Below are 15,624 nucleotides of genomic sequence, written 5' to 3' on the forward strand. Positions count from 1 at the left end.
TAAAGGATATACACACTTTCTTTCCTTTATCAATTCCTCCCTCTCTTCAATCCATTCATTCGTTCATCTTCCTTTCCTCTCTCTGTGCTACATTGACACAAATTTATTCACCTTCTTATTGAACTCATTTTTGTTTGTTTGTTTTGGTGGTGGGTAAGGGGAATAACAAGTTAGTCACTTACCGGGAGAGGATTCAAGGAAAGGGATGGGTGGCTAGGGAGAGGAACTTTAGACTTCAGTTTGCCATGACTCACAACACTTAACTCAGTTCGTACCAAAAATGAGAACTGCATATATCCAAGTAACTATTTCCCAAAATTGTACACTCAATGACTTCAACATAAGAATTAAACAAATTTTCTCAACTGACAGAGAGACCAGGAAGGGCAGTACCTTGTAATGGCTGGGCTTTTATATAGTCAGAAATTACATTTCATCAAAATGGATATAATTATTTGTAAGCTACTAAAATTTGATGTGTGAGTGTGCATGAGAGAGAGAGAGAGAGAGAGAGAGAAAGAGAGAGAGAGAGAGAGAGTTAGAGAAGAGAGCAGATTCTAATATCCCCCAATTCCTAACATCTGTATCTATCGTCAAATTATGTTTTAAAGATTTCTCATCTATATAAAAACTTTCATGGCGGAGATTAAGGAAATCAAGGCAATTTCACAATGCTCAAATTCCCAAACAGGAACAGAAAGCCACAGGAATGGGTGTGAGGCTCCTTCCTGCTCTGTTAAATGCGTTCATAGAAAAATGAAGTTTTTAGAAAAAAAATACACCCCAAATCCAGGAAGACATAAGCCAGCAGATGGATTAAAAAGTACTGTTTCTAGATCCAGGCTCAACAGATTTCTCTAGGTTTCAACTTGCCCAAATGAGGACATTGCACTAAATTATCTCCAAATCTCTCCCAGAACTAAAGTTATCTGAGTCCTTATCTTGAACCTGCCTGAGCAGGTTGGTGGTCAGGATAAAGCAGACCTTTGACAACAGTGGTGTACACATTCTGTTTTTCGCCTTTCTCTGACTTTATTGGCTGTTCCTTCCATGTCTCTCTTGCTAACTCCTCTCCCTCTGCTCAGTCTCTAAATGCTAGAGTGGTTCTTCTTGGCTAGACCCAGGGCTCCTCTCCTCTGTTTCTACTTAGTACTTGATGATCTTATCCAGACACCCCCAAATTTATGTTTCCAGCCTAGAATTCTCCCCTGATCTCCAGACACATATATCAACAGTCTCTTTACTTGAAAACTGCACTTGGATGTCCTTTTGATTTTTTATGTCTGAGGAAGAATCCTTGACTCTCAGCTTTCCTCCAGCTTCCTCCTCTTCTAGTTTTTCTAATCCTTTCAATCTCAGTAAATTGTACCACCCACAACCCTAGTTGCTCAAGAGCAAAGCCTAAGAGACATTCTTAATTTCTCTTTCTCTCATTTGCTGTTTCACCCCATCAGAAAATTCTGGGGACACAAGCTCCAAAACAGCTCCTGAATTCTGCCCAGTTTTCTCCATCTCCATTATTACCATTTCAGTCAAAGTTACCATCATTTCCCACAGCACTTATTTTAATTAGAACGCTGTTTTTAAGGCTAATGATAAATAATCCCTTAATTGGTCTCCCTACCTTTATTGTTGACCCCCAAATCCTTTCTCCCTTGAGCAACTGGAAGGCTTATTTTAAATATAAGTCAAATTATTTATGTTAAATTCTCTAAATGGCTTCAAATGTGCAATTTCAAAATAAAATCTCAACTCCATGCCCCGCAAGTCCCATATAATCTGACTTCTGTTCTTTCTGCCTATGTGCTCTTCCTCAACCTTTTCACGGATGATCCTTGCTATTCAGATCTCTTCTCGTTGCTTACTCAGAGAAAGCTTTTACTTCAAAGCCATCTGCATCATACTACCCTATTTTAATGCTCTGTAAAGCACTTATGACCATCTCTCCCTTCACTAGATCGTAAGCTCCTTGTGAACAGAAAATGAACGTAACTTTTTGGGTTTATTATGATAAGAAGTCTGGCATCTGAGCAGTGCTTAGAAGTTTCTCAGCATATATTTGTTAAATAAATTAATGAATGGATATTCTATTACCATAGATCTATTTTATGAATCTCATTCTTATTTCTTTCTCATTCTTGATTCTTTTCCTCACTCCTTCGTCCCCCCCCCCCTTTTTTTTAGGTTGGAAAACTGATTGTACGATGCAAGCTTATCAAATCCTCCTAAAGTTTCTCCAGAGTTCCAGGTAGATTCACCAAGACTAGAAGTTACAACTGGTTGCTCGTTGAAGCTGCGGTTGTATGCAGACCAACGAGCTCTTGTAAAATGACAAGTCTTAGTGCAGATTTGATTGACATTTGTGTTAACTGCCAAAGTGAGCTGTCATCACGTACCACCATAGTACCATGAAACTGCTGGCAGCCTAAGATTCTTAATGGGATGACTGGCTCAAAGCCTTGCAAACGGCACCACTAATGGCACATATCTTCTCTGGGTGTCTGTTGATGACATAATAATTGAAAAATTTTGGCAACTGTTTTGAGAGCTTTCTACCCTTGTACATGCCATCTTGGATTAATTTATGTTGTTCTGGATTTCTGGTTTCTTTCTCCAGATGTAGATCCTGTCCTCCATGACAGCAAGTAGAGCCATTCCAAAGAGATCTCTATACAGAGAAATTAAACTCAGGGTTGGTTCAACAGTGTTGCTCCTAGGTTAAAGATGGCATTCTGATTTAAACAAGCACTGAAAATCTGGGTGCCAAAGCTGTATTTTTCTGTAAAGTAGAATTAATTTGACTTTTATGTATACTAACTGAATGCTGTATAGAAACATAAAAATGGCAAGAATGAATGTTTTGTGAAAAAAATTGCAGTTCAGTTCTTACTAAAGCAAAATGTTTCACTTCTCTGAAAGCTGAAACTTGTTTTGGTTAAATATTAACTGTAATACTAATTTCAGCTTCGAGGTCTATAGTTTCAATTCCATTCAACAAATATCTATTAAGCATCTACAGCAGACAAGGTAGTGTGTGTTATAGAAAATTGAAAGAGCTTATAAAACACAATAATGTCATTAGTAGGATGGAAAATAGACCTTTAGACAAATGCATAAAAAGTAGGGTTATTTCATTTTCAGGGGAAAAAAAAGGGCTAAGGACAGGCACATTATATAAAGATTGTCTTGTTTTCAGAGAGGAACAGGATAGAGGTAATATTCTGTCTGATATTAAGATACCAACGTGGAAAAGCTTATCAATTCTAAGGGTAATGATTCACTAGAAATAATTGCTGTGGGAACGTGTCTTCCCTATTTGAAAAGTTCAAAGGAACTTTAAAAAAATATTTATTTTTATTTTATATCTTTTATTGGCTGTGCTGGGTCTCCGTTGCTGCGTGCAGGCTTTCTCTAGTTGCGGCGAGCAGGGCTACTCTTTGTTGTGGTGCATGGGCTTCTCATTGCAGTGGCTTCTCTTGTTGCAGAGCACGGGCTCTAGGCATGCAACCTGTGGGCTCAGCAGTTGTAGCTCTCGGGCTCTAGAGTGTAGGCTCAGTAGTTGTGGTGCACGGGCTTAGTTGCTCTGCAGCATGTGGGATCTTCCTGGACCAGGGCTCGAACCTGTGTCCCCTGCATTGGCAGGCGGATTCTTAACCACTGCACCACCAGGGAAGCTCTCAAAGGAACTTCCTAAACTGGTTTAGGCAGTCCTGTTTGTTAATGGGGAGACATGGAGACTCAAAACCTCATGATAAGTTTGGGAAATTATGACAGTTTTCTTACTCACATTCCCATTTGTTTGAGTGTAATTGTCCCAGTTCATGACTTTAACCCATATTCCTGAGGCTTCACGGATCATCCATAATGTCGCATAAAAATGACAGCAAAACATACAATAGGCCACTGAATACTACTTTGGTAAGACCACTTCTGAACTTGTACTTTAAGGGAGACCAACAAACCAGATAAGTTGGAGGAAGCATCTAGAAACCCGAGAAACACTCATGGTTGCTTCTGCTAATAAAGCTTGGGAAAAGAAAGTCTTGGGGAACACAGGCATGATCTTCAAGTAATTCCAGTTACCTGGAAACACGTTTTGAACTAACATTCATACAGAGAACAAAATCAGAGTTGGAATGGTTGGAATCAGGTGATTTTTTTTGTCTTGATAAATAGATCGTGCAATGTTGGAAGCTGGTGATCTCCACATTCCTGGAATTCAAGTATAGACTGCTAGGGAAAAGCAGATTGTGTGCAGTGCATGAAAGAACTCTACTCATGATTCTCAGTAGGAGTAGTACCGCCCCCTTGAGGGTGCTTGGAAATTTGCAGAAATGTTTTTAGTAGTCACAATGGAGGAAGTTAACCATACTTCGGTGGGCAGGGCTCAGAAATACTAGATGTCCTGCAAAAATCAAGAAAGTTCCAAAGAGAAAAATTGTCCCATGTCCCACGTTCCACATGAATTTATAACTTTGCATCAGAATAAATCCACTATAAATATAAGTATAAGTACTTTATCATGCAATTAATATTGGAAAAAAATTTAATGTTATGTAAAATAATTTTGAAGAAAGTTGCCATGAAGAAGGACACAAATGGAATTAAGATGTTATTTAAAAACTATTCAACACCATACACAAAAATAAACTCAAAATGGATCAAAGACCTAAATGTAAGGCTGGACACTATAAAACTCTTAGAGGAAAACATAGGCAGAACACTCTTTCACATAAATCACAGCAATATCTGTTTTTAGTCCACTTCCTAGAGTAATTTTAAAAAACAAAACAAAAATAAACAAATGGGATCTAATTAAACTTAAAAGCTTTTGCACAGTAAAGGAAACCATAAACAAAATGGAAAGACAGCCCACAGAATGAGGGAAAATATTTGCAAATGAAGCGACCCACAGGGATTAATCTCCAAAATATACAAACAGCACATGCAGCTCAATATCAAAAAAACAAACAACCCAATCCAAAAATGGGCAGAAGATCTAAACAGACACTTCTCTAAAGAAGACATACAGATGGCCAAAAAGCACATGAAAAGATGCTCAACGTCACTAATTATCAGAAAAACGCAAATCAAAACTACAATGAAGTATCACCTCACACCAGTTAGAATGGGCCTCATCAAAAAGTCTAAAAACAATAAATACTGGAGAGGGTGTGGAGAAAAAGAAACACTCCTACACTGTTGGTGGGAATGTAAATTGATACAGCCACTATGGAGAGCAGTATGGAGGTTCCTTAAAAAACTAAAATAGAGCTACCATGTGATCCAGCAATTCCACTCCTGGGTATATATCAGAGAAAACCATAATTCAAAATGATACATGCACCCCAATGTTCATTGCAGCACTGTTTACAATGGCCAAGACATGGAAGCAACCTAAATGTCCATTGACAGAGGAATGGATAAAGAAGGTGTGGTACATATATACAGTGGAATACTACTCAGCTGTAATGTCAAACAAAATAATGTCTTTTGCAATAACATGGATGGATCTAGAGATTATCATACTAAGAGAAATAAGTCAGACAGAGAAAGACAAATATCATATGATATCACTTATATGTGGAATCTAATTTTAAAAAATGATATAAATGAACTTATTTACAAAACAGAAACAGACTCACAGATTTTGAAAACAAACTTATGGTTACCAGAGGGAAACATGGAGGGGGGAGGGATAAATTAGGAGCTTGGAATTAACATACACATGCTACTATATATAAAATAGATAACCAACAAGGACCTACTGTATAGCACAGGGAACACTACTAAATATTCTGTAATAACCTATATGGGAAAAGAATCTGAAAAGGAATGAATATATGTATACATATAACCGAATCACTTTGCTGTACACCTGAAACTAAAACAACATTGTAAATAAACTATACTCCAATAAAAATTTTTTTTAAATGTTATTAAAAAAACCTACTCAATAATTCACTTTTTCTGCCCATAGTGTCTATTTAGTACATCATGCATTTTCAATTACCAAATTAATTCTAAAGGATTTCAGTGCAAGAGTTTAGTTTTTACTGTGCCAAATAAGAGACAAAAAAGATTTAAGGCTTTGTGTCTTATGCATTGAATTATAGAGAAATGCAACTAGTGGATATACTAAGAAAAGATTGTTTTGTTTGGTTCTGGATTTTCCAAGTTTTCTAAAGGTACATCGCTGTCAGCGCTGCTGCTCCTGGTATTTAAGCTACTAATAAAACACCCTGGATTGTTCTTTACTTATAGCTGCACATATGAACATGTGTAATAACAGAAACGATTTGAAACTTTTACAGACAGACACAGAATATAAATTAGCAGATATCTGAAACTGTGATGTCAGTAAGTTGAACTAAATGTTTTGAATTTATTTTTATTGCCATATACATTTATTTTTTATTGATTTATAATAGACACACAACATTGTATTAGTTTCAGGTGTACAACATACTGATTCAATATTTGTATGGATCATGAAATGATTTCATGATGTCTAGTTATGTATATATTTAAAATTTTCAACTATAAAAATGATGAGATCTCTGCTGTGAAAATTACATATTGAACTGCATTTATTTTGGGGTTATCATTCTCAAACTGATACTGCCCCAAGAGTATCAGTTTGAGAATGATAACCCCAACTTTTTGCCCATCTGTCCTCTTTTGCCTGCAGCTGATTATAGGATATTACTTCTGAGGTCCCTTTAAGTACCTGAAACTATTTACTTTAATACATGGTAGATTGTTGAATGTAGGAGATGTGTTTTGTGTCATATAGTGTCATTCCAAGTTGTTTTTCGTAATATAAATAATTATTTTGACACTACACAATAAGTTCCAGCTCATTTGCCATAATATCAGTTTCCTCATTTTCCCTCATCCACGGCTTATTATTTTTCTCAGCATGTTATCTCTACTTTAACTAAGGTTATTTCCCTCTTTCTTTCATCACAGGCAAATTTGTCTAGTCTCTTATTACTTATCCTAACTCTAGGTTTTATTCTAGGGTCCACCTGTACTTTTATATGCTTTATTTTTAATTACTTAAATAATTTATTTCTAATTAATAATAATAAATTAATTAATACAGATTTATTCATTTCTTTATTTTTATACTTCCTGTATGGAAGAACTACTGATCCTGTTACTTCTTGCAAACCCACGTTTATTCGTTTTCATTGTATGTAGTCATCAGGTAGTCCCATTATGACTTTTAGAATAGCTAAAATCTGTACCTGAACATATACATAGGGAATCCATATTATTTTTTATAAATTATTTTTCTTTTATTTTGATTTTGAATTAGAGTTAGGATTTATATCAAATTTAAAAAATCAACATGTGGATTATTTTATCTATGACTTTCAATGTAAGATATTAATGAGGGCATTGCATAATATTTATATAAAAGGGGAATGGTGTCTGACAGGGTTGAGAACACGGCACTAGATAACATCTAAGGTCCATGCATCTCTAAAATTCTAAGACCTGTTGGTTCCTCTAGCCTTACTATGAATGATGAACACTCTTGTCTCCAGCACAGTAAACACTGCACTCACAGAAATTATAAGTTGAATGTACTCTTTTGATAGTATTAAGTCTCTTTTGTACTTATAAAAGACAGCAAACCATTTTTTTTTCTATTTCACTGAGTTGCGAAGACCATGTTAAACCAAGAGATACACCCACTAGTTCTCCCAGCATGATTATTTTCACACACACACCTGTGTACTTTTCTTACCTAGCTTGACGAGGTGGAGCATGGAGGTATTACTTCCTCTTTCAGTGCAAGCAGTTACGGAGATATTGTAGATATCTCCCGGAGGCAGGCTGAGAATTGTGGTCATGACATTGCGCGTTACCTGCAAGATCATCAGAATGGAGGGTTTAAGCTTCTAATGGCCTTGAACTAGAATACCATTCCAAACAACTACAGGGCTATCACAGATGTTCCCTCTCTGTTCCGTGCTGCAATCTACAGTTGATTAAGCCTTACGAATATATTATTTCCTCTGAACATGATATAAATTTCTCAGCTGAGCCAAATGCAAGGTAGCCCTAAATAGGCACAATACATAAAGGGACATTTTTGTGATTAATTCCTTTGTTTGGAATGGGTATTGCTCTGATTTTTTTCCCCTCATATTCGCAGCAAATTTTAGAAAAAGCAATTGCTTGGTTTTACTAATAGGAACATTGTTCAGCCTTAGCTGAGAAGCTCAAAAGAAACCTGACCATGTCTATGGACATCTGCTTTCTTAACTAAGACTATATTTCCCAGTTTCTTCTATAGCTAGTGGGGACCATGTGACCCCATTCCAACCATGGGTAAGAGGAGGTACCATGGGCAACTTATAGTTTTGTTCACACCCTGTATGCGCTGGGCCTTTGTGTCCTCTCTTTTCCCCTTCCTGTGGGCTGGAATATGGCTGTAAAGATGAGGAAGTTTTGCCTGTGCAGATGAGGACTACACATAGTGGCAGATGCGGCAGCAAAATAGAAAGAATCTGGACCCCTGGATGATCCCTCACAGCAGAGGTGCCCTGTTAGTGCTGGGTACTATGAGAGAGACATAGGTGTTGACATTCTTTAATCCACAGCCTTAAAAAAATATATTGTTACAGTCATTTAGTTGGTACCCTAAATACTATAACAAAAAGCTTAATAAACCAGGAGAAAAGAAATTTGTATTTCCAACACATCCGTATATTTAGGTGTTGGGGATATATGGAGAAAATAATGAAATAACTATGGTTTTCTTGAAAATGTTTAGTATCCTGAAGAAAAAGCTCTGTCATAACTTTAAACACAGGTGAAATCAATAATCAATAGATACAATGATTACTACTCGCTACTAAAGATTAAAAGCTAAGCTCTGTGAAAGAAGGAATTTAATTTTTGTTCACTATCCTGTCTCCAGAACCAAAAACAGTGCCCCTTGGCACACGAATATTTTTTTGATGTCTCAATAAATGTTTGCTTCATGGTTTTCAACAGATGCCCAATACTGGGAATCAAAGATACATACACTCTTTTTAATTTTCTTCTTTCCTTCTGCAACAACCATCCAGTGGAGCATTCTAGAATGCGAGAGGTCAGTAGTGTCATCCCCGTATGTCCAACTGATATATAACAGACTGTTGAAATATTCCACAGAAGTGATTTCTGGAGCAACTGGGGCTATGAGGGAGGAAAGAACTACACTTTAGTATAAGAGACTATGAATAATTAAAGTACTTATCAACAGAGCATGAAATTCCATATAGAGTTAATTTAGAGAATTAAAATTCACACCTCATGATGGTCCTAGGGACTCTTGGACCTGTCGATAATATAGTGAAGTTTGGTGGTATGAGGTGGGCACTTGTTTTGTGGGACACTACCTTGTATGGCTCAGACCCAAGACAGCCAGACCTATACCTGAGGAGAGCAAGGTTTTTTACATAAATTTCATTTACAAGATTCCAACAATGTTCACATGTTTGGGTCAAATTTGGGGTTAATTTATTGTTGGATCAATAAATTAATATTATTAGGCACTGGTGAACTTATTTTCCAAGCAGCACTAGAAACTCTGGGGTCCTGTAAAAATAAATCTTTTTTATTGTGGCAGCAAAGAAGTTTACGGGAATAAAGAACAGTAGGATCAATGAGTAGAGGAACAGAAAAATAAATATTATGTCCATAAGATAACAAGACAATGGCATTGACCGTGTCTAGCGCAGCGCTTCGCGGAAGGTAGGCTCTAAATAAAAGTTGCTGAAGCAAGTATTAAGGGAGGGAAGGAAGAGATTTTTAACTTTAAAAACCTAATTCTCCCTGACACTGAGTTTATGAATTTATTTTATAACTTTACACGTTTAAATTTAAAACAATTCTGATAGGGGAGGAGAGTTCATCACAAGCTTTATAATACATAAGCTTTGAAAGCACACTTGAATTATTTTTTAAAGTAACTGATAATTCTGAAGATTTTAACAAATACACAGTTGAATTTACATTCCATGTGATGTTGGTTTGAAGATAGTCAAGTGTCCTATTCCAAGATACAGTCCCAAACCAACCAACGTTTGGAGGAGAATTTCTACAAATCAAAAAGACTTATTTTCCTTAACATGCACTAATACGTATAACAGACATTCATAACTATCTATGCTTTCAGATACAATTATTCACTAAAGAGATGTGTAACAGTAAAAAACATATTTCTGTTTCATGCTAAGTATAAGTAGCATTTCTATATGTTTGACAATAAAATCTTGAAATATCAACATGTCTATAATAAGTAGCACAAACCCATATCATATTGCAGAAAATTTGAATAAAGGAAAATAACCCTGGTTTCTTTATAGCCTTATAACATATTTTTATATAATTCACTATATACAAGAACCTATATGTATATTTCTTCAAAGAATATTTTCTCAAGTTCTAATTTGAGTGAACATATTTAAAATTGCAAACATATTTAAAATTGCAAAGCTCACAGGTATGAAGTCTTCACATTTTTATACTCCATGTTGTTGATTTCAAATCCAGCATATTGCTGAAAGGCCGCCAGATGTCACTATTTGTTTATTAAACATTATTTGGTACACTAGCATAATTAGGAACTTGACTTGCAGACAAACTGCCTAACAAAGATAAGAGACTTGAGGTTCTAATAAATCGCACCTTATTCAAGTACTTTATTCCTATTCCCACACAACTTGGCAATTTGGATTACAATTGGAAAACGTACGAAAGTAAAGTATGAGGTCTTTATTTGCTTTAAAACTGAAATGAGGGAAGAAAGCCCCCCCTGGCCAAAAGCTAAAATTTCAACTAGTTTTAGATACAGGTATAAAAATAAAACTCAGCTACCATATGTATTTTAGTAATGATTTAGATTACATAATTTAATTCTCACACTACCCTATGAGGTATTATTATGCCCATTTTATAGATGTGAGAATTGAGACCATCTGTGTCAATACACTTAGATAACACTGTGGATCCCCAGTGTCAGCATGACTTAGTGGTTGGTCCCAGGGAAAAATAAGAAATTCCCAAAGATCAATTTATTGGAGACAATAGACTTCTCACCTAGGCAAGTAGCTTGCTTATTAACCATAGTTTACATATCCAGACTTGCTTTGTCCACCTAACTCTTATCTCATGACCTTTGCCCATTCCCAGGTAGTTCCCAACTTAGAAAGGCACACCTAAACCATTTGAGTCCAGAACTCCAAATCCTATTAATATTCCATTTCTGATGTCCCCCTTGGGAGACACCACGAACACTCTGTCCAGAAAGTGTCCTGGCTCACTACAGCAAGTTCCCTACGCTTAGCTTTGTTTCATTAGCCAGTTGTTAGGCAATGTTTTGAGTTTTACCAGTGAGAAAATACAAGTCCAGCATCATTAAGATAATTTGCTCAAAGTTCTACAGCTGGAAATTAGCAGGGTCAAGGCTGCTCAATCAAGTGATCAGATGTGACGTCTGGGCTTTTTCCAGACAGCTGCTCTGTCTGAGAAGGAAAGAGCATTCTCAGAGTGTTAATCTCAATAAAGTTAAGTGTATGAATTACTGATACAATGAAGTTTAATTATAATTAAGTATGTGATTATGAATATAGTCAAAAAGGCTAACACAGGACTTGTCAAATAATTGGTATTTTCTCTTTTTATGGTAGTCTTTCACTTCTCTACTTTAATATTACTATTAACATCTGGAACAAAGGAAGCTCTTGACATTGGCCAGTAAACAACAGTCATGAACTATGTAAGTTGATTGTGTAAGAATTCACATGATTAATTTCTTTCCATTGTTTTTTTAATGGATAAATCTCAACAGGGTAAAGCTAGAAGTCCAGTGAGTAAATTATTTTGACAAAATTATTCTTCACCTAAACAATATCTTTCTCTTTTCTTTTCTCAATATAATTTTTTTTTTTTTTTTTTTCGGTACGCGGGGTCTCACTGTTGTGGCCTCTCCCGTTGCGGAGCACAGGCTCTGGACGCGCAGGCTCAGCGGCCATGGCTCACGGGCCCGGCCGCTCCGCGGCATGTGGGATCTTCCCAGACCGGGGCACGAACCCATGTCCCCTGCATCGGCAGGCAGACTCTCAACCACTGCGCCACCAGGGAAGCCCATCAATATAAATTTAATTATGGCTTTGCAGAACCATCAAAAGTTCTTGAAAAAATCTTAGTTCAGACAATAAGGGTTACTGTTTCTCGGATGAATTTCCTCTTCTTGTTGTTACCTCTGCCCACCTCTGCTGTCTCTGCCATATGATAGTGACCTACATAATCTTAGGCTCTGAGGATCCAACACTAACAGTTTTGTGAGTACTTAAACTTTGTGCCATGTATTTTGCTAAGTAGCTTTTTTAATTGGGAAGTAACAATAGATAATAATAGCAGATTATAGATACTATTATCATCCCTATTTTTCACGTGAAAAAAACTGAGGCTTAGAAGAATTAACTTGCTGGAGTTTACAGGTGGAAGGTGGCAAACGTGTGACCCACACACCCAAGTTTATGTGTCTCCAGGTCTGGTTCAATTCCTGCAGTGGACAGTACTGCAGTCAGCCTGTGACTTTGAAAATGGCTTAATTAATAAGGAAATGGAGGCACTCTACCAAATACAATTATCAAAATGGATAAAATCATTTGAGTGTGGTGTAAAGCTGAAAGCTCTGCCTGCCGCATCTCGAGTCTAATCGATTCTGAACAGGGGTGCATAAATCCAGGGCAGTGGCTCAGGATAAAAAGAAATTAAGGACAGTAACTCAGGATATAAATTATATTTTAATTTCTAAAGGCTATTATTTAAACAAATAATAAATTTTCAGAATCAAGTATATCATCTTCTGTGAAATTGATACTCAGTCGGTCCTGGGTGAATGACTAGCAATTTCTGGAGATGGGTCCCCTCAGAACTTCCTCAAAATAGTGATCTCTCCTCATGGGACCATTTCCCACACACTCACCTGTTATGAAGCTTATGGTGGAACTGTCACAGCAGCTCAGTTCCGGGTCTCCCCATGTTACCATGGTAACTCGAAAGTTGTAGTACCATGCTGGCAACAGATGAGCTATCCTCTGAAAAAAGCAAGAAGACAAAAGACTAAGAGGGAAAATCATATTTTTGGAATACAGTTATGTACTTCTCTCAGGCTATGAAAAAATAATTTTTAATTTCCTTTTGCCTTTTTGTATTTCCCATTTCCCATTAAAAATATTCTTTTTGGAATGAGATGACGTGTAAATAAAATGATGTACCACAATATAATATATTTAAAAAAGTGATCAAAAGATATAGAGTCAAATACGTTCAGTATTGGTTTCCTTTTGCAGTTTCCTAAGTTATATTACACAAGTGAATTAGTATTTATTTGTACGTCACTGTATGTACATGTCCTCCGATTTCTAAGGCAAATAACCTTTCACAACTTTGTATTCTCCCAGTATGGACCATAAAGATGCATCCATATTGGGTGGCAATCACCAGAGTTGTCAACTGGGTAGAGGACAATTGTGTAATTTGTAATTAATATATATATTAATATTATATATTATTAATTTTAAAATTATTCTAGTCTCAGAAAGAGCAATCTTTTCCTGCTCTCTTGAAGAACATCCTCTAAGGGCCTGACATTATTGGTATTTAACTGATTTTTCAATGTCAAGAAAAGTCATCATTAGAGTTAAGCAGTGTCAACTAATTATTGAATGACTAGAGGAAATCTCCTGTGTTTTCTTCCTCAGGAGCAGAGAGAAACAATAAGCACTTGGTAGGTCTACTAAAATGTGAATTAGCAAATACACTCAATTAAGAGTGAAAGCTAGTTTCACACAATTCTCTCTCTCTCTTTCTCAAAAAACAACAAAAAAATTAAAAGCAAAAACAACCCCAAACCTTGCAAGTAGCAAGCTACCTGTGTGTATTTACAAAACGGTCTAATTTACATAACACATAATAAGTTTTTCAGACACATTTGGTACATGAAAGCATGTCTGTTGACACAGGAAAATGTGACAGCTGGTTAAGGAAAGATTACCACGGATGCAGTCAAGGAGACAGTCGCTGCTATTTCATAGTAAGTTGTCCATTCTGATGTCATTGTTGTAGGGTTGAAATAAAACATTTCAACCACATATTTTCTGAACACTCCTAAATAAGGTCTGGTCCAGCTCAAAACCACTGCTGTAGGACCCAAGGGATAGAGCATTAAATCCTTTATTCCAGTTGGAACTAAGAAGGGAGGGGAGTGAAAAAAGAAAGTCAAGAAGGAATGTTTAATATCTTAGCAATAGCTTCACACTGTTACCTAATAACTAGGTTTTTCACTCTTCTGATACAATCATTAAAAACTAAAAATATTTGCCTGAGATTTTCTTTTTCCCAAGTAATGGATGCTAAGGATGGCTTCCAGGTATACAATTGTAATCATTAATTACTCTGAAGGTTGAATATTGGGTGAACAAGTATGGACCTCCCATAAATGATGATAATGACTTGAGCTTAGAAATTGCACCCCTCCAAATAGTACTCTGATAAAGGTATTATTCTTGTGGCTGGCAACTTACCAATAGCAAATGTCACAGGGTCTGAAGGTGGTCCAATCAAAGGGCCTTTTCTTAGGTACATCACAACCTGGTACTGGGCACCAGGAACCAGATTTTCAATAATAGATTTGCTTGAGTTCACCTTCAAACCAAACACCCAATAAGATTTATTTAGAGCTGGGCTTTCAGAATGTGACACAGAGGCTAACATCGTTTTCAGGGACACTTTGTGAAATCACAAATGCCTCTGAAATCCAGAAGCCTTTACTTATGCTGAGGAAGGTCAAATTTCAAAATTAGCATGATATATAGTTTATATGAGCACTGGAGGAAACCCGGAACATTCAAATTCTAAGGCTAGATTTAATAAGCCCCGTGAACTGCTTTATACCCATCAATGTCAATTGTAACTATGTACACTAGAAACACATCAGCCTCTAACCATAATCAAATCAGGAATAACATAAGGATAGTCTGACATCCTAAATTGTAGTGTCAGCTGATTACATGCAAAGATCAGTGCAGGAATGTCTTTAGTCTCTCATCACTTAGAAGCATATAATATTTAATTATAGTGATGGAAATTACCTCAGAGATTATCTAGTCCAAATCTCTCATTTAACAGATCAAGAAAGTGAAGCTAGAGAATAGCCAAGATCACATATCTAGATCAGTGTTGGGACTGGAAGCCTAGCATTTTGTCCTCTACTCCATGATACAGGCCAAGCAGCAAGATACAGCAGTAAGCACTTTGCAAGGCTACTGTGACAACCTGCCAAGAATGAATCAGGAAGAAACAGATAATCTGAACAGACTGATTACTAGTAGTGAAATTGAATTTGTAATTAAAAAAAAAAACAACTCCTAGCAAACAAAAGCCCAGGACTGGATGGTTTCACAGGGGAATTCCACCAAACATTATAAAGAAAAGCTAATTCCGGGAGTCAAGATGGCATACTAGGAGGATGTGGAATTCACGTATCCTCACAACTAGGGCACTAACCAGGCATCAGTGGGGGACCATGGACACCTAAGGGGACAGGAGGAA

At 36.6% G+C, this 15,624-nt stretch overlaps 1 protein-coding gene across 1 annotated transcript in view; it reads right to left on the reverse strand.

Moving 5' to 3' along the window:
• The window catches only part of PTPRO (protein tyrosine phosphatase receptor type O), a gene marked incomplete at its 5' end in the record, with an annotated part of 228,574 nt that overhangs the window by 58,851 nt on the left and 154,099 nt on the right, over positions 1 to 15,624 (reverse strand). The window contains 5 exons of the mRNA XM_079936966.1: positions 7,760 to 7,880; positions 9,047 to 9,198; positions 12,998 to 13,109; positions 14,069 to 14,262; positions 14,598 to 14,718. Coding sequence (XP_079793092.1) covers positions 7,760 to 7,880; positions 9,047 to 9,198; positions 12,998 to 13,109; positions 14,069 to 14,262; positions 14,598 to 14,718 — 700 coding nt within the window. The remainder of the gene's footprint in view (positions 1 to 7,759; positions 7,881 to 9,046; positions 9,199 to 12,997; positions 13,110 to 14,068; positions 14,263 to 14,597; positions 14,719 to 15,624) is intronic.

This window comes from Stenella coeruleoalba (genome assembly GCF_951394435.1).
Source record: "Stenella coeruleoalba genome assembly, chromosome: 11".
NCBI classification, from domain to species: domain Eukaryota; kingdom Metazoa; phylum Chordata; class Mammalia; order Artiodactyla; family Delphinidae; genus Stenella; species Stenella coeruleoalba.